General features: G+C 38.3%; 4 protein-coding genes across 14 annotated transcripts; 2 read left to right on the top strand and 2 right to left on the bottom strand.

The window, feature by feature from the left end:
• The first annotated feature begins 783 nt into the window (after positions 1-783).
• LOC141652440 (KH domain-containing protein At4g18375) lies at positions 784-8003 on the top strand. Its single transcript, XM_074459905.1, has 8 exons — positions 784-969; positions 1588-2176; positions 2282-2770; positions 3185-3415; positions 3923-4288; positions 4595-4647; positions 4757-4853; positions 5042-8003. Exons 2-8 carry the CDS (start codon positions 1595-1597, stop codon positions 5171-5173), a joined length of 1950 nt encoding a protein of 649 aa, XP_074316006.1. The 5' UTR covers positions 784-969; positions 1588-1594; the 3' UTR covers positions 5174-8003.
• A 1110-nt stretch (positions 8004-9113) lies between these two features.
• Positions 9114-11055, top strand: LOC141652439 (uncharacterized). Of its 2 annotated transcripts, none has more exons than XM_074459903.1 (4): positions 9114-9272; positions 9554-10229; positions 10368-10509; positions 10595-11055. In XM_074459903.1, exons 2-4 carry the CDS (start codon positions 9680-9682, stop codon positions 10653-10655), a joined length of 753 nt encoding a protein of 250 aa, XP_074316004.1. In that variant the 5' UTR covers positions 9114-9272; positions 9554-9679; the 3' UTR covers positions 10656-11055. The 2 variants fall into 2 exon arrangements, with proteins under 2 accessions (XP_074316004.1, XP_074316005.1); XM_074459904.1 differs by having other exon boundaries at positions 9269-9355.
• Positions 11056-11185: 130 nt separating this feature from the next.
• Positions 11186-15588, bottom strand: LOC141652438 (long chain acyl-CoA synthetase 1-like). Of its 3 annotated transcripts, none has more exons than XM_074459902.1 (20): positions 15323-15588; positions 14862-15034; positions 14678-14741; positions 14505-14594; positions 14336-14392; positions 14200-14248; positions 14047-14123; positions 13910-13949; positions 13739-13833; positions 13487-13654; positions 13265-13375; positions 13081-13168; positions 12910-12976; positions 12759-12834; positions 12550-12667; positions 12218-12463; positions 11992-12131; positions 11728-11910; positions 11517-11636; positions 11186-11424 (listed from the first exon to the last, which is right to left on the bottom strand). In XM_074459902.1, the coding sequence occupies exons 2-20, from the start codon at positions 15011-15013 to the stop codon at positions 11377-11379; spliced, it is 1989 nt and encodes a 662-aa protein (XP_074316003.1). In that variant the 5' UTR covers positions 15014-15034; positions 15323-15588; the 3' UTR covers positions 11186-11376. The 3 variants fall into 3 exon arrangements, with proteins under 3 accessions (XP_074316003.1, XP_074316000.1, XP_074316001.1); XM_074459899.1 differs by having other exon boundaries at positions 14862-15052; positions 15323-15583; XM_074459900.1 differs by lacking the exon at positions 15323-15588 and having other exon boundaries at positions 14862-15198.
• A 1313-nt stretch (positions 15589-16901) lies between these two features.
• On the bottom strand, positions 16902-22647 carry LOC141652436 (uncharacterized). Of its 8 annotated transcripts, none has more exons than XM_074459891.1 (9): positions 22219-22647; positions 20895-21275; positions 20051-20389; positions 19646-19715; positions 19361-19566; positions 19053-19164; positions 18606-18953; positions 18212-18373; positions 16902-17959 (listed from the first exon to the last, which is right to left on the bottom strand). In XM_074459891.1, the coding sequence occupies exons 2-9, from the start codon at positions 20931-20933 to the stop codon at positions 17205-17207; spliced, it is 2031 nt and encodes a 676-aa protein (XP_074315992.1). In that variant the 5' UTR covers positions 20934-21275; positions 22219-22647; the 3' UTR covers positions 16902-17204. The 8 variants fall into 8 exon arrangements, with proteins under 8 accessions (XP_074315992.1, XP_074315995.1, XP_074315996.1 ...); XM_074459894.1 differs by having other exon boundaries at positions 19053-19158; positions 22219-22531; XM_074459895.1 differs by having other exon boundaries at positions 18606-18947; positions 22219-22527.
• Between the last annotated feature and the right edge of the window lie 295 nt (positions 22648-22942).

Here is a 22942-nt window from a genome sequence, read left to right as displayed (position 1 = left end):
ACGGGCCAAACCATGAAAAAAGTGTCCGACGGGCCATATTTTGTAGCCCGTGCCCGCTACAACGGGCCATATTCCGTTGTTCAAGCCCGCCCACTACAAGAAAGTGGGCCGGCCCGCGGGCCTAAATAAAATTAATTTACTTTTGTTCTTAAAATCATAGAAGTCTAACGTCGCTCCATTTACAAACATTTTACGGTTAGAAAATAGTAGTTTTTGTTATTCTTAATTAGATATTTAAATTCAAAAATAAATCTACTAAATGATGTTGGCTTGCTCGGTTAGTATTTTATACGTATTAGATTTAGTCTTTTAGATTTTAGAGGCTCAAAATTTATACGGTTAAGTGGTTAAGGTTTAGAGTGTAGGCCGTTTAGTTTATTTAGGAATTTAAGTTTAGTCTATTAAGTTGCTTGAAATTTTGGAGTTTGAATATACTACTCTATCTATATATTCTAAATTTTGTAATTTGTAAGTTATTCTTTTTTTTTTTATAAAAAATAAAATCATAAGATTAATAGCGGGCCTAGTGGACTGCCCATGGACAATTTTCTCAAGTCCATGCCCGTCCATTTATTTTAGCTGACCTAATTACGTTGCCCGTTGCCCATTTACTTTTTTAAAATTTCTTAACCAAGCCCGTTTACTAAGCGGGTTGAACGGGCTGGGCCGAACGGGTTGGCCCGCACTTGATCAGCTCTACAAGTATGTTAAGATCCAGAAGTAAGGTGAGACCGAAATAAAATGGGCCAACAAAATCCGGTTTAATAAACACAACCACTCCGTAATCCGTATCCGTAATAAAAAGAGAATCACAAAAGATAGAGTGAAACAAAATAAACAAAAGGTATTCTCAGTATCGTATTCCCCTTTGTTTTGCAAAAATTGACCTACACATCTTTACTCCTCCTCAATTACGATTTTGGGATCCTTGCTATTCGTTTTTTTATTATTAAAGTTTTAATCTTTGAGGTTAGTTTTTCTCCCCTTTCTTTAATGTTTGGATGTTTTTATATTGAATTTGATTGGGATTGTTTTGGTCGCTTGTTAGGTAAATCATAGACATGAAACGGAATCTAATTTCTTCTGTTTTTTTTTTTTTTTTTAAATTGTTTCATATATCATTTATGCATGTTTTGGTGAATTTTGGAGCTATATAATCTGGTGTAACCATCCAATTATATTTCTTGTCTTGTTTTAGATAATTTTACTAGTAGATTTCTGTAATTTTGAGTTAAGATCAACAATTTGATTGAAATTGGAAGTGGGTTTTGAGGCTAACGGAATTTTATGCATTAAAGGTCCCGACTTTCTGTGAATAAACAGTGGAGCTAATTTTAATTTGAAAGCCTTCCTAATTGGCCTAAAAGCTAAAATTATCGAAAAATCTGGCACGCTTTGTTTGTTCCATGACTATGGAGGTCGAACTTGTGTTTAGTGATGTGAGAAATGAAAATAGTCTGTAACGCGTGTCATGGATTAGGCATCTGGACTCTTTTGTGCGGGTTGTGCTTTTTTTTTGCCTGTGAAGCAATGTTTTAATCCTTAATTCCGTTTTTTTTTTCTCCCTTTATGTATCATCGAGAGTAGTTTGTCAATGGGTGAGACAGGCAAGCGCTCCCATCATCAAAAGGACAACAATGGGAATGGGAGTAACAAGAATCAGAGGAGACGGGTTGATAAGGAGGATAAGGGCGGTGACGAATTAGTAGCTTACAGGATATTGTGTCCTGATACAGTTATTGGCAGTGTCATTGGTAAAGCAGGGAAAATTATAAATTTAATACGACAGGAGAGTAGAGCTAAGGTTAAGGTGGTGGATCCATTTCCCGGTGCTAAAGAGAGGGTTATCACCATTTACTGTTATGTAAATGACAAGGTTAAACTTGATGTTGATGAGGAGTATAATGAAATAGGACCATTATGTCCTGCGCAAGATGCTCTTCTAAAGATGCATGCTGCCATTGCCAATGCAGTGACAACTTTGGGTGACTCTGAAAACAAACAAAGAGAATGCACCCTTCTTGTACCAGCTAGTCAGTCCGCCAATGTCATTGGTAAGTCTGGGGCCACTATAAAAAGGCTGAGAAGCAAGACCAGGTCTAACGTCAAGGTCATTGCTAAAGATGTTACAGACCCGACTCACTCAATGGCTTTGGACTTCGACAACTTTGTCCAGGTCGGTATTTAATACTAATCTTAAAATGGACTAATCCTATCCACTGAATGTCGTCTTATTTCTTCTTGTGAGTGAGTTTTTCTGATATCTGAATTTTTCATACAGATCACTGGCGATTCTGAAGCTGTTAAGAAAGCATTATTTGCTGTTTCTGCTATCGTCTATAAATTTCCAGCTAGGGAAGAGATTCCACTGGACACTAGTGTGCCAGAGATGCCTCCAAGTATCATCATTCCTGCCGATTTACCGATTTTCCCTGCTGGTGGATTTTATACTGGTGCTGATCCCATGGCACCTTCTAGGTCTGCTCCGTCTTTGATTGATGCTCATGCTTCAGAACTTCCTCTTCAAGGCTACGCAGATGCAGGGAGCATGTGGCCCGTTGTTGTCCCTAATTATGGTGGGGCTTCTCAGTCAGAGGAGTTAATTATACAGGTGTTATGTCCTTCTGATATCATTGGACGTGTTATTGGAAGGGCAGGGAGCACTATTAAAACCTTAAGACAGGCTAGTGGTACCCATATTGCTGTTGATGATAGTAAGCCTACTAAAGCTAAGTACAATGGATGTGTGATTACGGTGACGTCGACTGAGGTATGGAATCCCTTCTTCACTCTCTGTTGAGACCGTCTTTTGACCAAATAAGAATTTTGTAGCTACAGAGTATTTGATAGAAGTTTTTAAATGATTCTCTCATTTATTCTTTTCATTCATTTGTTTATGTATTTGTCATTTCTTTCAAACATTCAGTTGCTATTCTGAGGTGCACTGTCGCAGTGCTGGCACTCTTGTGACCATCTAGTATCTGTTGGGTTTCCAATATTGCATTTTGCATTGTTTTACCGGCGAATTTTCATGTTCTATTGGTAGATGACATTTTGTTTTCTGTGCATTGCTTGTGTGAGTAAGAGATTAGCTATCCTTGCGTTAGGATGACTAGTCTTCCTTTTTCTGTCTTAATTGTTCCTATATCTCCAGTTGTGACATCTTTTTGTCTTAATCTTTCAGTCATTAGACGATGTTCAATCAAAGGCAGTAGAAGCTGTTCTTTTGCTTCAAGAAAAGATCAATGAAGATGGTGAAAATGTTACCATGTGTCTTTTAATACCGTCTAGGAATATTGGGTGCATTATAGGAAAAAGTGGCTCAATTATCAATGAGATACGGAAAAGATCAAGAGCTGATATCCGGATTTCAAAAGGAGAAAAGCCAAAGAGTGCTGATGATGAATATGTAGAGGTACAAGTCTTCTATCTTTCTATGTTTGTGGCATTGTATTAAATCTCGATTTTGGTCACGGTCAAGGTATCGGCTTCTGTGGCTTAATCTCACTAAATGAGGTCAATAGTGCCTCAAAATGTGGTTAAGTGCTGGCTCTATAACCTGCAAAACCTTGATAACTTGGTCACGAGTCGGTGTCGTGGCTGATATTTAAAACCGTGGAACTCCGTGGTGTTCTTGTTTGTGCATCTTTTTTTTCTCCTTCCTGCCAGTACTTACTCTGGAAGGCTTAGTTACTATGTGGCCAAAGCAAAAGAGTGGAATGCAGGCCACTGAGATGATATTGGAAAAGGGGCTTTAAGCTCATGAAGATATCCTAGTAACCCTACCCAACCTAGAGGTTGAGGGAGGTTAGAATCCCAGCCTTCTGGTTTGGAGGTGGCTGCTATAATCATTGAGCTCACACTTTCTTTACAAGTGTTCTTGATTTCGCATGAATTAACACGTGCATTCTTCTGGTCTCAGGTGTCTGGAGAAGTTAAAAATGTCCGAGATGCACTTATTCAAATTGTTCTAAGACTCCGTGATGATGCACTGAATGATAAGTATGTCGTAACTAATTCGTCAGTTGCCGTTGATCATATATACTCTGGTGGCGGTGGTTTTTCAGTGCCCCTTGCTCTTCAGTCTGTTCCTCCTGCAAATCATTTGGGATATCAATCAAGAACTGAGCCTGGATATCAACCAAGAACTGAGTCTGGATATCAACCAAGAACTGAGTCTGGATATCAACCAAGAACTGAGTCTGGATATCAATCAAGAACTGAGTCTGCAACTGGTGTCGGCATGTTGTCATCATCAAATGACTTTTACAAATATGGATCTTTGTCGGTATGTTGATTTCAGTTACACTTATGCAGTTCTTGGTTTTTCATTTTCACTTAATATGTATAAGCAAATTTGAGAATATGCAAGGTGGATGTAGTTTGTACTTGGCCGGTTTTTCCCACTTGTTTACTTATCAATATTTTCTTCCACCACTAAATCCCGATCTTTTGTTTATGTACTGTATATTTTTATAATGTATATCACAAATAGTTTCGACATGTTGGTCTGTTTTTGAAAGGTGTCTTTCTAAACATTGATTTGTTTTAGGTAATCTAGTTATTTTATTTTAAGACGATTCAAAATTTTCAGATGGGAGATGATCTCTATGGATCCTCATATTCGTCCAAGCATTATGGAGGAAGGTATGCATATGATCTATTTCTTAATTTGTTTTTCAGCAATGTTTTTCTTGTTTCTCTTGAAATCTGAATAAGATTGGTTATCTCATTGCTTCTATATGCCATTGGGCAGATCACTACCATCCTCAACTTTAGAAATGTTGATTCCTGCAAATGCAATGGGTAAAGTGGTAGGCAAAAATGGTTCTAATCTTGCCAATATCCGTCAGGCATGTTCTGTTTTTTTCCCCTTTCTCTCCCCATCATTTTCCCTAATACAAGATTCTTCTGGACGCGTTAAACTACGTAATGGGTGGATATCTGCTGAAAAGTTGGTATCCTCTTCCGTGGTTTTTGTATCCATGTTTCAACTTTGAAAACATAACATCCTATGGCATTCTGGTTTTCTGTTTTCCAGTTATCAGGGGCTCTTATAGAGATGTCTGAGCTGAAGACTTCCCATGGAGACCGTGTCGCTTATATATCTGGTACCGTTGAGCAGAAGCGTTCCGCTGAAAACCTGATCCAAGCATTCATCATGGCAACATAGTTTCTCAGGTTCTTTCCTTTTAGGAAAGGTGAAAACTGACAGGACTCCTCCTTTCTTGATATTCACTTTGAATTTTCCCTAGGCTTGCTTGAAGAGTCATGCTTTTCTGCCAGCTCATATACCTTAGACCGTAAAGCAAATCAAGATCTTACCTGAAGATTTGCATGGATTAATAAGTTGTCCTAGGATTTAATAGGATCTCTCTTTCCTTGATGATCGACATTCTAGCAGCTGCTTCCATATGACTTTGTGATTTCCGTTCTCAGTTTGTCTGGAAGGACATAATATTCCTGGCTAAAAGGATTATAGATCATTTTAATCAAATTCCTGTTTATTTTATTTAAAAAATTGTCTATTTTCCTTCCATTCCTCCTCTTCTTCGTCACAGTTCGTTCGCGCCAATGTCATGATGCTCTTACTGAAGTGGTGCATCTGACCCTCTTATTTTCTTCCACGCTTGTCGCCATTCAGCTGTCAATTTAAATGATAAATCAGCTTAAAAGTTGACTTGTTGCTCTCCGGCCGTGATGTGTGCAAATAGTATAGGGGAATAAACTCCCCCTTTCTATTCTATAATCTATTCTATTCTATTCTGATCTGTTCATGGGTTATGCATGCAATAAGAGTGCATTGTTTCCAGTATAGCAGCTTTGCTCTTTAAAATGCTCGTTAGCTTATGAAGACCGCAGATTTCCCACCGATGCTGCTTTGAAATTCTGAAAAACCTCTGTTGTACATGCCTTTCAGATGATTGATTTTGGAAAACTTCTTCTGGTATCTTTTTTGTATGCTGGCAAATCTTATGTGCGCTGTAGTGTTTGCTCCAAATTGGAGCATTCGTTCCTTGCTGTGCACTGTGTCACTAAATCTGATTTTCTTACCCGTTTTTTTCTTGAAATGACATTCTGATATGCTGTAGTAGATTTAAGTGCCAAATCAAACCATAGTTCGAGGTTTGTTACTGTTTAGGCTTCAGCAATATTTCTCCGTTTCTTTTTCTCCTCTTATGCTTTAATGAGCTTGGATCATCATCTAGGCAGAAGGTCAGTAGGAGACCTTCTGTGCTGCAAATTCCACTTTGAGTACTGCATTTTCTCCTCTAAAGATGTGAAGCATAACTTCTCTAGATATTATGTTTGGATATTGTTGGTTTGCTTTAGGTTACAATTGCTCCTTTATTTTATAGGTGCTCTTCTCCTTTTTGTCCTGGCCTTTGATTTTTTCTACCAAGTTTATACTTTTGGGGTTTTTAGCATAAGGTGATGCTTGCATCTATACCTTAAGTAGCCATAAATGTCCTGTTCAGTAACCTAAGTGATTTGAGGAAATGCACAAATTAATGTCGCTTTTATACACACAGATCACTGCGTTGCCTTCAAACCCAACTTATTCACCTAGGATCTATAGTTGGGCCAGTCAAGCCAGGCTGAGGATTGGAGAAAAGTGATGACATTGAGATAGTAGGATTAGTTTGCCAATAACACGGATTTTGAGGGTTGTTTACCTGATAACTGTTGGGAGTCCTGATATTTTTGTTTTCGTTAGTCTTTATCTTTGAACTTGAGTTCCAATTGGAGATAGTAGGATTAATTTGCCAATAGGACGGATTTTGAGGGTCCCTTCCCTGAAAACTGTCAAGAGTCCTGAGATTTTTGGTTTTTTTCGTCTTGATCGGAGGATGCTATTGTGTCACAAAGTCACAATTCACTACTTGATACTAGCTAGCCTTCCATGTAAACCTCTGTAGCGCATCTTGTCAGAGCAGTAAGGACAGGAAGAAATGTAGAATTCTCATCTTAACTGAACGAGTTGATTCTCTGGATATATTGAGTGGCTCTGGCACTACTTCAATTATTCTCGTCTCTGAATCACTTTGGGGTTGTCTGGCTTATCTATCCTAATGTGGTGATTAGCTCGCTTTCGTCTGTCTCTCCACAAACTACTACTCTACTCTCTTCATACATGGGTAAACCTGTTCGTAGTGTGTTGCTCGGACTAGCCGAGTCTAGGCTAATCTTAGTGAATCCTCTTGGTCTTGCATCTACTAGTTTTAGTGAAAGCCATTGTACTGGAGTTACAAGCTTGGGGAGTAAGTGTTGTCTACTAGCTTGTATCATTCCTGCTGCGACTTAAATGTTGAAGGAAGTGATGGGGAGACTCTAGATTAGATAGCTTTGTTAGTGATGTACCTCGAAGAGGTGTGTATATCTATATTTGAATGCTGCTGTATAATTGCGAAGACCATGTATTTAGAGCTATTTTTTTGCAACATTATTCTGAATTTGAGTTAAGTCAAACACTGATGTTATAAAACGTTCTTGTCTGATTTGACAGAATTATTAGTCAGTACTCAGTAGTTACCGAATGTCCTGCTTAATGGAGTGCCCCAAAATCCTTTTGTGGAACGGTTTTGGTTAACCGCAAGAGTTAATCAGCTAATAAGGGTATGGCTCGAGGTTTGCAATACTTGTTTCAGTGTGATTAAAGCGATTGCATGGTTTGAAAGGTATTGCATATGTTGGACAAGGATAATAAACGGAGCTTTCTGACGTGCTAATAGCTTGCATTTAATTTATCGGTTACTTTAACTGGCAAGCATGAATGTTAAATATAAAGAGAGAAAATTATGAAGGAAAACAAGGAGCAGGAGCATAACGTTTTGTGGGATATAGAAACCCAAAAAAACGCGGCGAAGATGTTAATATTTGTCACTTTGTAAGTAAGTTGATTAATGTAATAGTAAAAGTGGTCAAATAAGCCGGCCCTCCATGTTTGCTAAAAATAGAGATACCCACGTTTATGCGAATATATTCTTCCAAGGTTTGTCTTATCTTGTTTGGTACTATTGGTCCGACCAAATTACCGTTATATCATCGTTATTAACCCACTACTATATAATATTATTATTAAACTATAACATATACACTTTGCCGGTGAGATAATGGATTAATGTAGTAGGTAGCCAATAGATATGTATACGTCGTATGTAGTATTTGTGTCGTTTTATACTTATATATCCACATGGTAATAACGCGGCCTTTCTTGTCTTTTGCAAGTCTTTTTTTTTTTTTTGTGTCTAACGAGCCGTGCATTTAGTGGTATTACAATGCAGAGAGGGGGATTCGAACCTTTGACCTATTGTTCATAATATCTCCGTTTCAATCACTATATTAAAACATCTTCAGTTTATTTACAAGTCTGTCGTAGTTTAGCTTATTTGGTTTAACTCAAATCATATGTCTCGAGTGTAACACTCTAAATAATCAAGCGATTATCTTTTTTTGTATTGTCAGATCGATTAAACAAAATTTTATTTTATTTTTAGGTTGGTCTAAAAGTAATTACTACATATGGAGTACTCCCTACATGTTTTCCTCTCTTCTTTGGTCTAAGAAAAAAAGAAAATAAATCGGAGAAGAATCACCGACGAACCGACGATGGCTAATACCTTTTCCATATATTAAAAAGTTGAGTTAATAATGCAGTCATTCTCCCTTGTGACGGTCACAATTTGCGACTGGCAAATGTGACCACTTTTTGATAAAATATAACCACTGAAGTACTGTTTATAAAATATCACCTAAAAAAAAATAGTCACATTTTATCAAAAAGTGATCACATTTGGCCCGTCGCAAATGTGAACAGTGTTTATGACGGAATAGTACCCGTAACAAGGGAGAATTTGCGTAATAAGAAAGGGAAGAATAGGACTAAAGGAGTGATGAAATGATTAAAAAAAAGGATAATGTAATAGTGACACGTTTAGTCGGAGGCATGTTAGTTTTGTTGGACAAAGAGAGTTCAGTGTTTGTCGTTCAAATATGTCGCACTCACTACACGTTCATTCCAATATTTTAAACAGAGACATAGAGTTGAAACACAGTAAATGTTTTGTCCTGCAACGCGCATTCTATCCATATATACATTCATTCACCACAATAAACTTTGTTGGTTTTTGACAGTTGAGAATAATAGGTAATTTGAGTTATGAGCGAACAACTACACACCAACACAGATACAAATACAAATACAAATACAAACTTATAAAGTTGGAACATGTTATTTCTGTCTCCAATCATTTAGTCCTTGATTTGAGGAGGTTTGTATTCATCTCAAAATCTTTGTTATATATGTCTTTCTTTCATTATCTCATATTGGGGTTTTATTCCCTGCTCCCAAAAGGTTGTGTAATTATTCCATAATTTGTTATGATTTTGTTGTATGTGTGCACCATTCTTTTGATGCTGCTTTCTCAATTTCTCATGTTCTTTGAATATTTTTTTTTTTAAAATGTTGAACGTTTCAAGTTATATGTCGAAAGATAATAACTTTCTTGTATTTACATTATGTTCCTAATGATTGGTTTGTATTGTGTTTCAGGTTATTGTTGTATTATTGAGGTGCAGGGGTTTTCCCATTTTCATCACCTCTCATTATCATTGCGGCTTTTAAGATATATTAGAGTTAATACGACAAAGACGTAAGGTAGAAAGCAAGGAGTGCGTAATGGCTTCTGGGGAAGAAGACTTGTTGATTGATCTTGAATCTGGTGCTGGTGGTGCTGGTGATGGTGTTACTGCCATTGCCTTAAATGAGGAGGGCTGTAGAGCGGGGAGGAAGACGTGGAGTAGCGCTTTAAGTTGTAACGGAATAATGACTAGTTTAAGCGATACTGATTCAAGTGTGGATGTTTCAAATCTGAGTAATATTGCCTTCGGAGGATTAGAATTAGCTATTGACAAATTATCAGGAGGTGAGGAAACTAGAGAGGTTGTGGCTGTGGTTCCTATCGAGAAAAAGAATCCTGGTGAGTCACGGAAAAAGCCTAATGGGAAGAAGTCCTCCAAGCCACCGCGGCCTCCTAAAGGTCCGGTGCTGACTGCATATGACCTCAAGTTGGTAAAAGAGCTGACTGAGCTGGCTGCCAGGAAACGTGCTAGGATTGAGCGGATCAAGGCTTTGAGGAAGATGAAAGAGTCCAAGCGGTCGACTTCAAGCAGTAGCATGCCTGCTATGATCATGACTGCTCTTTTCTTCTTTGTCTTAATATTTCAAGGTATGCTGCCGCTTTCACCCTCTTTCTTCTATTAATCTTGAATGTTTCTTGTTCAGAAGACATGTCAAACAACTACATACTGATACGTTAATACGATTGGTGAAACCTGGTTGTGATTAAGTGGAATTATTATTGCAGGCACGTTCTGTGGAAATAACGCAAGGAAACAAGTTGTGGAGTCTCCTGCGCCAGCTACGTTAAGGGAGGGCTTGGTTCCATTTCAAGTCTTGAACAATGCCCCCACAAATGAGATGAATCAGCCTTCATCTCTGTCTTTCAGGTGAGTTGTTTGTTATGGCTATGCTTCACGTCTTTATTTTGTCATGTTAACTGTTATCAGAACTGACACCTTTTCCTTGATGCAGTACTTCAGAGCAGCCTTTGAGCTCAAGCCATCATCGGAAGGAAGGAGTTGATGCAAGATAGATTTTTAGTCATTCGGAGGCCACGTCTGCCTACCCCTTTTTGATGGATCAACTGCTTCTCTAATGGCTACGTGCGTGTAAATATGCTGAGAGTTGAGTCATTGGGAGGCTGTGTATATACAGGTCTACCTTGTAATGACCAAGGTTGCAGCTTTTGGCGGCGTCTTTCTGCAAACTCCATAATTCTAGTTGGAGACCTAATTTTACATAATCTGGCTAAGTTTTCGGTGTTAACAGCCTTTTCATTCATTTATTCCATTTTTTCGGTCACTGAACAGTGGGACTCCTCACCGAATCTCAGGGCAAAATGCCTTGATTCAGTTCTTCTATTCTATGTATCAGCAATTGAATCCAAAACTAACATTATTATTATTATTATTTATTTATTCAACATTTATTACTCTTGCTTTTGTTCCTTCCCATTTATCTTTAATGGTCATACAAGTATCGATTTTGATCATGTTTGCAGTTATGCGCGCAGGTTGTTTTAGACTTTCAGTAACTTGTGATTTACTGTGGTTTGAGATAAAATTAATCATCAAATGATAATAACTAAGAACTGAAATTACGATTTATGACTTAATACAATGGCGCTAGTGTAGCGGCTGCTAGAAATATTCCGTACACAATTCTAAGTGGAAAAAAGATACAAACACTGTTTGAGAGCCACAGCTGACAGTAATGTCATAACCATCCTCGCTGGTCCGCATTAAATAAGGATCTCAGTGCTTCGCTTGAGCCAGGATACTGTACATTTCATCGATTGCTACCTGCATACGTTCATGGGACGTAACATAAGCATTTGACACCAGACCAGTTCTCAGTTATTAAGGGGGATGGGGAGAGTTGGTGTGTATGTTACCTGGTAATGTTTGAGCATTCTATCCCTCTTCTTCTTCATGGTAGGTGTCATCAAGTCTGGGATTGTCTCGAACGTCTGTGATTCTATTATTACTCCCTTGACATATTCGAAACCTCTCAGCTGATTTTACACGAAAAGAAGTTGTTAAGAACAAGAAATTCGATGTCTAAGCTACACGAGAATCTTTTGAAGGCCATGTATAGTACTCTACCTTGTTTCTTTCAGCAGCAGCCTTAAGCTCAGAGTGAACATAAGTTTTGAGGTCAGCGCGAGAACATAACTGAGTGAAGTTGCCTTGGTAACCGTTTTGATCCGCCCACTTCTGGGAGTAATCTTCATTAGGCACCACCACCGCAACCAGCATTGACTTAAAGCTGTCTCCGTACACCCATATCTAGAGAGAAATAGGAGTTGCAGTACGATCCTGGGAATGTAATGAAGAAATGAAACAAATTTACGACAGAAGAGGACTTACATCTTCAACAATAGGACTGACGGCATATATTTTCTCCAGGTACTCGAGTGCAATGTACTCTCCTTGTGACAGTTTTATGAGATGCTTCTTCCTATCAATGATCTTCAAGGCGCCATTAGGAAGTATTTCCCCTATGTCACCTACCAGCGCCAAAGGAAAGAATAATAATGTCATTTTTGTCAAGAGGTTACTCCATAAAACAGTAACTGTGAGAATGAGGACGAACCTGTATGAAACCATCCGTCTATGATTGATTCCTTGGTGAGCTGAGGGTTCTTGTAGTAGCCAGAAAAGACTGATTTACCCCTCACGCAGATCTCACCGCGTGGGGGGTCAGACAGGGGGTTGTACCCCATTTCTGGGACCTCTTCCAGCCGAAGTTCGGTATATATAGATGGAACACCAACAGCTCCCAGCATTGACATGTCGTCAGGCATGCAATGTGTGGACAGTCCGCAGGTCTCTGTTAGTCCTGCAGTGCTTATTGGACTTCAGGTATTCCGATCCACAGATGAATCTACACTAATTTAAGCAGAGATGATTCTAATAAAACAGTACCATAGCCTTGAAATACAAAGCAACAGCAAGTGACTCGGAGAAACTCCTCTATTTCCTTGCTCCATGGAGCAGCTCCACAAACAATGAGACGAACACGACCACCTAACTTATTCTTCACCTGAATTTGGACACACCTCACGTTAATTGATCTCAACTCTCTAAACAACATTGATGGCATAACAATTAACATCAACATGTAAAGTTGATACCTTTCTGAAAGCTATTAAGTCTGACAAAGGAGATGCATTCTTGTGTTTGAACCCTAAATTCATCCAGAATAGTTTGCTGTAGAAGAGGAGAGTTAGCGCCACAGCCGCCTAACTGAAACTAACTCGAAATGTAAAGTTAAGAATAACTTACTACTGGTAAAGGAGGTCAAATATCTTCCTTCTCCTTGGATTGAGAACTTCAACCCCCTTCTTTATGCCTGACAAACATCAGCACCATATTTTTAACCTTGTTAACTTCATAACATAATTCAGTTCAGAAATACTACTGCATTATGACAGAAGACTGATAAAAAGCACTTGCCTTCATATACACGTTCAAAGACTCGAGGTACACCAGCAAAAAAAGTTGGCTTTAGTTCCATCAGATCTTCACTTAGTTCATTTATATTCTTTCGGGGAGATTCGGAGAATGATCAAAATAAATGTTATATATTGCTGGTCAAAAATGCAATGTAATAATATTTAGAAGAATAAGAAGAGCATACCCCATGAAAATAGCCAACAGAAGCACCCTTTCGGAAAAAGTATTCCTCAATCACACGGTCTAATATATGAGCAAGAGGGAGGAAAGATAGATACACGTCATCCACTGTCATCTGTACACAGTAAAAATCAGCTAGATTACATCAGAATGTCACATAACGAACCAGAAGGTTTCTTAAACCAAAGAAGAATCAGTAGCTGGCAGAATTAGAGTCGTATTCAACCTTATCTTCAAACTGCTCCATGAAAAGATCCAATCCTCGGATAAACATGGCGACATTTTCATGTGTAATGACGACACCTTTTGGTTCTCCACTTGTACCACTAGTGTACATTATTGTACAGATGTTGATTGTTTGAGGAGGAACCGTTTCTGATGGTTCTTCCTTACCCTGTTTGAATATGAGCAGTTTTATATTATTAAGATTGTGAAGGAATACAGCTCTAGAACTACATGTGCTTGACAATGGACATACCATCTGAAGGAACTGATTCCATGAGTAAGTCTGAATCCCTACATCACGCGCCTTTTTATTTTCTTCCGTGGCAAAAGATGTGAAGCAAACTACAGCTGCAATTTTATTTCATTTAGCAAGTTAACTTGTGCTTAATCTGGTTTGGCACATAGCACAAGTAATCAGTCTTACATTTCAGTCGACGAGAAGAGAAGCAGTCTGGACTCAGTAACTGCAGATGATTCAGGGATTACTAATGAGCATAAAGAAATACCAAAAGTGATGTAACATGCTTGATTAAGAGAGGATCCAGGATATGTTGAACTTACTTCGCCAAATTTTTTGGGATGAACAAAAACATAATCAATCTCAGCGTGTTCAAGGATGAAATCAATAGCAGTCGGTCCTGTATACCAAAGAAGCAGATATGGTTCAGGAAAAGGACTGGGAATTTAAAATGCAAATGAGTCCGTACTACTTACCTAAGGTATCGTAGAGAGGAACACAAATCAAACTCTGGGCATTGCAAGCCTACACAAAGTTCGCACCTTTTTCATTACAAATTTTATTAAGGTTAAAGTGAGAACATTTTGTGTAAGGTTGGTTCGTGTGACAAACCTCCATGGCCACGATCCATTGAGGACAGTTAGCACCATATATTCCAATTCGTGCACCCTATGCCACGAGTATAAATTTAAATCAGGAAGACAACTAGGCCATATAGAAACAAATGAAGGGAACAGGGAAAATAAAATTGATAATGAAAGTATAAATGCGCATCGCTTACAGGTTGAGCCCCACACGCTCGCAGCGCAGAGCCAATATCAAGGACATCCTGATACACTTCCTTGTATGTTTTCCACACATAAGGACCCCACTAATCATCCAAGCAAATCAAATATTAAGACAATCATCATCATCAAATAATGTAGCACTATCAAGTTGGTTCATGTAAATTACCTTATCATGAACTAATTCGCGCCAACCCAACATTTTGTTTCCTGGGTGCTTCTCAACAGAAAGTCTAGACATGTAACAAAGGAACAACAGGTGAATAACATGCAGCAGAACAGGGGAAACTTAGCCTTTCGGAATCCAGAAAATACACATATACGTACACTAGTACGTTGTACGTTTGAAATACCTGAAGGAATCCCAAGCAGTGGATATATCAGGATCAGGAGCAGGGAATCCATGCTCGGAGAGAATGTTCCGGTAAGTGGGGCCTACTGCAGGTCGCCCGTCTTGCCCTTCTTTGCCACTTGCTACTTCTACTGAGCTCTTGTTCATATTCATCTTTTGCTTATGAAAATATTTCTATGATTTCATAAATTACTGCACAGTTTAGTCATATAGTATTATACTACGGAGTAAGTACTAATTATTTAGGACAGTTACGTTGTTAGAAAGTTTCGAGATTTTGACGTAGCACAAGCTAAAGCAGCGTAGTCACACTTTTTTTCATGCCTTTTTTGTTGTTTGACAGTTTTTTTTTTTTTTTTTTATTTATTTATTTCTGATTAATCAACAAAAACGAATACTAGGAGCATCAAGTGTGTGAAGTGTAGCAAAGGCGGGAGATGACATAAATGTACGCAACCTTACCTGATTCGTAACCAGTCGAAACTAATTAAAAAAGCAGGGTTGAATGTAAGTCAGAAGTGAAATGGCAACAGTGTGAGCTGCTGCCTAATGAAGGTGAATATGATAAAGTTGAAAATTAGAGAGCTGATTATAAACACAAGTGTAAGGAGGAGTAATTAAAGAGAGTTGCTAAAAACGGGAAGAAAGTTTGAAAACATAATGAAGTAGTTGTGAAGAACGTACGACGTTCCAATGTCTTTATTCGAGCAACGAAAGTAATGTGACATAAACTCCATTAATGAAGCATTTGAACCTATTTATTGTAATGGGGCCGATGACGGACGAGTTGGTTGAGTCGATTTCAGTACACATTAATCAATCAGTCTTTCTGGTATACTAATACTTACTGCACTCAATAAATTAAAACCTAAAGTTGATTGTAGAAGCATAAGGCTTATAAATCCCACGCACAATGCCCTAAATTGTTGCCTAAGTAGTTGGCCCCATTTAATAGTACAAATATTGAAGGTCACATGGACTGCACAACAAGTCTTTCCTATGTTTTGGTCATTTCTTGACTTAAAGCTCCATCAAACTGATCTCCGCCTTAGAGGTCTGAACTGAGCCGGATCCGAAAAGCTACCGTTGTTTTGACTTCACAGTCTTTATTGTAGAATTTGTTTAAATTGATCTATTATTGCTTTATGGAAACAAAAATAATGATCGGCTTCCAAGTTATTTTGTTAATATAACGAAAATAATGAATCTAAGGCTCTGCGAGTTTTAAATTGCGCTTGAATTAAACATGGGTCCGGTCCATAACGTGTATTGCTTGGCTTTGTATGCGGACGATTAAGAACAAATTTGTACGTAACAATTACCCTTGTAGTGATGGGTAACAAACTCATCCGGATATTTTCTCCATTATACAGCACATTTACTTTATTGCGCGACTTGATCATAAAGAAAAAACATGGACCAGTACACCAAATGTCAAATATTTCATTAATCCCCTTCTTCATTTGCGTACGAATCAATTGTCTAATTAAAGCAAAGAAACAAAACATTATACTCCCATAGTATAATGTTACGTATTGCATCCGAACCACTCAAAGGATACGGAGAATGAGAGGAAATAGAGAGGATCCTAATTGGATGATGATATATTGATATCTACCATACAAACCATCTAGGACAGAATTACTTAATGGTGTGTGTATTTGATAGGATTGTTTTCGTTCCGGCGAACGCACACATAACAAAACATTATACTCCGACAGTATTATGCAACTGCCAATCTCCTACTAAGCACTTTGATATGTTTCTTCATACAGACTCGAATATAAACACGGATTAATTAACTATCACAACTGAAAAATATGACATCTCCATATCGAAGTGAAATTTTGGAGACTTCAGATACACGAGGCTAGGTTGGACATTGTCCAGGTAATCACAAAAGTCGAACATTGACAATGACGAAGGGGCCTTGTTAGCCTGGATAACACACAGGACACCACTCTCATGGTCGGATCTTGATAGACATCGTCCACTCATGTATTGCACGAATGTATGGTTTTGGCAGTCGACATAACTGATGTTAATCAAGAATTGAGGAGTTGCATAACTAGCATGTCGTCACTCTGTTTCAATAACATTAAGAGATCCAAAAACAGAAATAGGGTCAAGAATGCTAAAGCCCGGGGTTCCTAGCTTACTTCACCGCCTAGACGTACTCCCTACTAGTCACTGTCACTACAACATTACCAAGTGCTTCAGTGGCACTACACCAATGGTTAAATACACTCACACATCGATCTGGACTCAACAATGCTCTCCTGAACATGGGCTACACTGAAATATACAAGCAAATTGACCAAATGGTAAAAGAAATATAAAACAATTACCGGAGTGACGCGGTGACTTTGTCAAATTCCTGTTGAGCACCCTCAAGAGAGCCTTTCACGGCATCCATACTCGACTGCAACAAGGTTAACTCAGTGTCCTTCCGCTCTTTCTTTGACATCGCAAGAGCTTGTTTCTCTTTCAGCTCCTTGGTCTTCTTCTCCAACTCTGCAATCTCATCCTCCATCTTCGATTTCTCCTGTGTTTGCTCCTTGATCTGGCTTTCCATCTCTTTGCACGTATTTTCAGCCTGCTCACACCTGGTCTTTATTGATATCAATTTATGTAATAGCTCTTGCACGGGTACCACATTAAATCCAAGTTCTTCCAGGTCAACGAGAGCTTCCAGATACCCATCCAACAGACTCTTGGGGTCATCAAAACGGGCTCGAGACACTTTTTCAGCTAAGCTGGTGAACGTGACCATACTACCTATGGCCAATCCTTCTCGGCATTCTTCCTTGATATTATACAAAGGGAAGAAATGCGGATTTTGAGGGATTCGCTTCAAAACTTCCATGGATTCAATCACTCCCCATATAAGGGAGTTCTTTTCGAAAGGCAACTCCTGATTTGCTCTAGGCACGATTGCAGTAGATTGTGTTAGTGTCTCATCTGGTCTTTGGGTAGCATCATTATCATGGCTCGAGTTTCCAGCTGAAGTCTCATCTTTTTCCTGCTGCACCTCCTTCGACTGACAACAAGATGGTGTTGAACTTGCATCTCGCATTACTCCAGTCTCAACTAACTGACCTGCATACCCAGATAAAGAGTCATAGAAATACAACAATAAGGAAACAGCAACGACAATACCTTAACAACGAGAGAGGGTACGGGGGTCATATGTAGGCAGTGTGAGGCAATTTGCGGATGACCAATGATGAAAATGCATTATGACTGACAGCAACTTTCAACAAGATAAGAAGGGCAGAATGTTATAGTGATTATTTTGATTTATTCGATCATAAAAAGAATCATCAAAGTTGTATAGCAGCTACTTCTTACATGCATCAGTTTCTGAAGGGGAGTGAGCTCCCTCGAGCCAGGCTGATAATGGCTTATCATCTTCAGAAGCATTACTTGAAGCTACAGCAACAACTGCAACATCTCGGCCTACTTCATTGTCAGGATCTTCAACTGGTCTTCCGATAGATTTATCAGCAGTGTCTGCAAAACAACTCACAGCCATAGGCTCAGCTATCTGCTTGTGTAGCATGGAATTCCTGGATAACTAAATTATACTCCGTAGCCCGTACTACAAGTTAAACCGCATCACAGAACCAATACTCAGAATGAAAGCAGCAACATGCTATAGTTATCTATGCTTGGTGAGGTCCAAAGATACAAAAAAGAAAGTAGCTTTAGATTAATTGTCCTTGCCATTAAAAACTTTCAATACCTTTGGTTGGAATTTCTGCCTCCTTGATTGATTTCAATTTCTTTCCCCTTAAGATAAATGTGTTAGCTGGTTCCGCAGCTGCTATCGGTATCTTGCAATGTTTTCTGACTTGTCGTTTTCCAACACTCCTCTTACCAAAGCTCAACCTACGAATGTCACGTGACCGTTTGAACTGATCACTAATGATGCTCATACGTGTAGTATGAGGATCACTAAAAGGAGAGTTGCCTATCGAAAGCGGCTCAACAACAGCAACAGGATTCTCAATTTCATCTGCCGGAGAAGGTCTTTCAATGGAGCCTTCCACATCAGCAACATTTAGCCTCCTGTTTTCCGCATTTTCTGGCACTAATGCAAGTCCAGACACACAAGATGAGTATTACACATACTGCATGAGCATCACTCAACATTAATGGGACATGATTACAGCCTCAATCATGGGTATACCTGCTTCGTTGGTTTTTGGACTACCAACTCGAAAAATAACTTTAGGTGGCCTGCCCCTCTTTCTTTTCAGATTAGTGACTTCACCTTCTTTTGGAGATTCACTTGCCTGCAACTAGGGTGGAGAAAAAAGGTTAATAAAAATAACCTTGATTAGCACCCTAAAAAGGCCAGGTGGCAATGCAGCGAGGGCGGGGAGGAACCAAGAATGAGCAAAGGCAACATTGGAAGGAGAAAGATGTCGGATAAAAATATTCGATTTTGAGTGGATTGTAAATACAAAAATGCATGAAACGAGTTATACAACTTACCGCTGCTGAGGCTGCTAACTGTTTCCCCTCATCTGTCATGGTCTTCTTCACCACTTTCAGAAGCGATGTTGACTTCTTCACTCTTGGACCAGTCAACATGTCATTATGTGTCAACCCTATCACAATTGGTCCATAAGGTATCACCGCATCACTTTTAGGTGGTGTTTGGTCAACAGTCTCTCCAAGTGTAGTCTCTCCAAGTGTATCTAATATAAAGTTACTCAGTAAAATGTCACTCAAAGTAGTACCCTTCTCATAAAGTCATAATCACACAACATTATATACCTGCCCCTACACCTTGTAGCCTCGGTGGTCTTCCTCTCTTTCGTGGGGTGGGATGCTTCTCATCATCACCCTAAAAACGAAAACTCAAATAGTTATACAATCTATTTCCATCCCACAACTGTTACAGGAAGAAATGCAGGTAAGAAGACTAAATGAGTAGCTGTGAACAAGGCAATTACAACAGAAGCAAGAGTAAAGTGTTGGTCTCAAAATGTATTGGGCTGGCTAACATGAATCAACCATGAAAAATATTCATTAAACAAATGGGGAAAAAAAGATAATCGAGGTCATTAAATCTACATTAACGGTCTTTATCATCAGCACATATAGCAATATTCATCGCCAAATTTGCAAACAATAGCCAAGCAAAGAATAGATAGGAAAAAATAACATCCTTGCACTAACTTCTTCAGAAACAGAATACTGGTTGCTATCTTCAGATTGTTTTAAACTAGATTTCCCTTGAAGGGGAGGCATTGAGAGGTCAAGATCCAATGAAGTTCCAGAATCCAGAACCTCTCCTTGATTTGCATTTTGTATGCATGTTTCAGGAGATAATGTTGCATCTTCTTCATTTGATCTTCTTAAATGCCTTGCAGACAAAGCAATACCATTAGCATTTTTTTGTTTGTTTCTCTTGTTGCTTGGTGTTGTTCTGATGCAATCAGCCTTCTCGCTCCCAATTGTTTGTAGGTCTTTCTCACAACGCCTTATAGTCACAGCAGAAATAACCTGTCCATTTTCCTTCATAACAACATCATAATTATCAGGAGCAGCATACGGATGGAATGACTACTTTCAAGACTAGGGATAACTATTACCCTCTCTTCCTCATTCCTACCTTCCACTGCCACCATTTTCCTCCATTGTTTTAGTTCATTTGAACTCTATTACTTTACTAATTAATTACCCTCATCCCAAGCAAGTCCTACGTGATCTAGATATCCTCAAAGTGTTTTGACGAGTGAAAACATAAAAAAAAAAATTAAACAAAAAAAAAAAAAAAAAAAAAAACTACTTATGCCAAACAGGAACTTGAAACTTGTAAAAATACATCTGGTACATCTCTTAGTCCAGAGTTAGGAAATTCCACTAGAACTTGATGCTCATTAAAGATATAAGGGACTCAAAGTGTAAGGACCCTTCAAGCTTCACACCACAAATGAACTAGACAAAGAGCAAAAACTAACCTAACACAAATGCACAGAAGACAAAATACATTTAGCAAAAGAGTGCAAGAGAAGCATACTTGGGAAGGATAAACCCATTTGCCATTAGTGAAATCCATGTGAAGCCTTAAATCTCTGTGACTAAGATCCTTCTCTTTTCAATTTCACTTATAAATTGAAAATGCACCGTCCCTTAACAAATATATTTGAAACTAACCAATCACCCAGCAGCAATCAACGAAGGTGTCAACCTTTGTCAATAACTCTAGAGGTTTGTTACTTGAGCTAGAGGGACGAGGTCTAATGTGAAGGGATCTAGCAATACTTTCAGAACTCCTTCTCTTGAGCTTTGATACTGCAATAAGTAGTTACTAACTTGATGAACAACAACTGCAGGCGCATGTTACATCCAAATCAATGTTCACTTCTACAGGGTATCAGTGAGCCAAACCTCTCATTCTCTGTCAGGAGTAAGAACCAAATAGCCTGATCAACCATCAGACTTGTAGATTTACCGATAGGAGGTATCATATCGTAACTTAAAAAAAGTTTGCGTTGGAAGGGGAAGGTCAATTCAGAAAAATCTTAACAGCATTCAAAGTAGAGAGAAAGTCACATTCCAAGTAAGGGGACGGGAGTGCAACAGGTGCTGCAAGACATTATTTTCTTGTTACAAAGGTCGAGAAAGCACTTTCTATGATCATCCTTAGGGGAGTTGCAGCATATAACAACAAATAGACAAAGAAGTTTCAATAAAAATCTCTCCAAAAAAACGACATGCAAAAGACCAAATTCACTTGTCAAAACTCAGATCACCCTAAAAATGCACCCAAATTCAATGCAGGAAAGGAAAAATAAAAACTAGCGACACTTGAAAAAAACAAGGCAAAAAGAAGTAAGTCCCAAAGCGAAGTACTGGGTAGTCAGTATGTCATACTATCATCATATGTGGCGTTTGAATTTGGCTTGACTCGAAAAAATTGGCAGTTAAATCCGGTAGAGATTGTATTAACAGTGGAAAAAGAAAAGGATAGACAGTGATTTCGGATAAGACGGCGCAAAGGGCTGAAACATAATAAGTGGCGAATTCAGAGAGCGGCGAGAGACAAGAAAGGGTTAATAAGCAAAATGATAGCTCCATGCATTATGCATAGCAGTTAAGAAATGGAGTACAGTTAGTGTAAACATGCATTGATTCGTTGATAACTAATCTAACATGAAGCCCAGTAAATGAGAACTCTAAACCCTAAACCAATAAACTTTCTCACTTAAAATAACAATAACAATAACTTGTGTGAATTGCAGGCATTTAAGTAGAGCAATTAAGGTTAAATAGCAAATGATATAACAATCAATAATCAATTAAAGCAATTAAAATACAAATTAAAGATTAAAGAACACAACCTTGGCTCAACCAAAATGAACAACAGACGACCCTCAACTAATTTGTTTGGACAGGATCTAGAGGATTCTTCCAGAAGCTTCTCGCCTACTTGAGATCTTGGGGTTTTGATTATTTGGGGGATTTTAGAGAAGGGGGGATGGTTTATTATGTATCAAGATTTTGGATTGCGCTCTTTTTTCTGGGTGAAAATTTTGAGGAGGTTGGCTAAATCAACTTTTACAGATACCCAGCAACCAAAATGCCATGATGTATTAGTGTTATTGAATTAAAATATACGGAATACATGATGTAATAAATTTGTGTTGCTACCTAAGATAATTTTGTGTTTTGTGATTCATTAATAACACTTTTATCTCCCCCTTCTTCACTGGAGTACTTTTTTTTTATTTTAAAGTGGTTCATTAAAAGTAGATAATATTGAATTGAAATATTACAACCAATACAAAGAGTCGGTTTTCGAATTGCTTACTATAAAATGAAATTGCGTTAACAAATATATCTAAGGTCTATACCTACACAGTAGAAAAATAATTATTTATCGGGTTATTTTACTTTATTTCACCCGTATTTACAAATACTAGGTTTGGTGCCCGTTTACGCCCGGACTACCTTTATTTAACATTTAAATTTTATTTTCAATGAAATATGATTTCTCTAAATTTGGTTAACACATACATTTACAATTTATATATTAAAATTATGATGAGAAATAAAATTAATCAA

This window comes from Silene latifolia, chromosome 4, assembly GCF_048544455.1.
Source record: "Silene latifolia isolate original U9 population chromosome 4, ASM4854445v1, whole genome shotgun sequence".
Taxonomy (NCBI): Eukaryota; Viridiplantae; Streptophyta; class Magnoliopsida; order Caryophyllales; family Caryophyllaceae; genus Silene; species Silene latifolia.
Note: the sequence above shows the minus strand (reverse complement) of the source record. Positions and strands in the feature narration are given on the sequence as shown.

Bases quoted from the DNA above. Each gene is read 5' to 3' on its own strand.
- LOC141652440 (XM_074459905.1), top strand. From the start codon at position 1,595: ATGGGTGAGACAGGCAAGCGCTCCCATCATCAAAAGGACAACAATGGG. The intron at 2,177-2,281 runs GTCGGTATTTAA...TTTTTCATACAG, and splicing joins ACTTCGACAACTTTGTCCAG to ATCACTGGCGATTCTGAAGC. The intron at 4,648-4,756 runs GTATGCATATGA...GCCATTGGGCAG, and splicing joins TCCAAGCATTATGGAGGAAG to ATCACTACCATCCTCAACTT.
- LOC141652436 (XM_074459891.1), bottom strand. From the start codon at position 20,933: ATGGATTTCACTAATGGCAAATGGGTTTATCCTTCCCAA. The intron at 20,390-20,894 runs GTATGCTTCTCT...GTTGTTATGAAG, and splicing joins AATGGGTTTATCCTTCCCAA to GAAAATGGACAGGTTATTTC. The intron at 18,374-18,605 runs GTATTGAAAGTT...GTTGTTTTGCAG, and splicing joins GGCAGAAATTCCAACCAAAG to ACACTGCTGATAAATCTATC.
- LOC141652439 (XM_074459903.1), top strand. From the start codon at position 9,680: ATGGCTTCTGGGGAAGAAGACTTGTTGATTGATCTTGAATCTGGTGCT. The intron at 10,230-10,367 runs GTATGCTGCCGC...TTATTATTGCAG, and splicing joins CTTTGTCTTAATATTTCAAG to GCACGTTCTGTGGAAATAAC. The intron at 10,510-10,594 runs GTGAGTTGTTTG...TCCTTGATGCAG, and splicing joins CCTTCATCTCTGTCTTTCAG to TACTTCAGAGCAGCCTTTGA.
- LOC141652438 (XM_074459902.1), bottom strand. From the start codon at position 15,013: ATGAATATGAACAAGAGCTCAGTAGAAGTAGCAAGTGGCAAAGAAGGG. The intron at 13,655-13,738 runs GTATGTCCATTG...ATATTCAAACAG, and splicing joins GGAATCAGTTCCTTCAGATG to GGTAAGGAAGAACCATCAGA. The intron at 13,169-13,264 runs GTATGCTCTTCT...TCTCCCCGAAAG, and splicing joins CTGTTGGCTATTTTCATGGG to AATATAAATGAACTAAGTGA.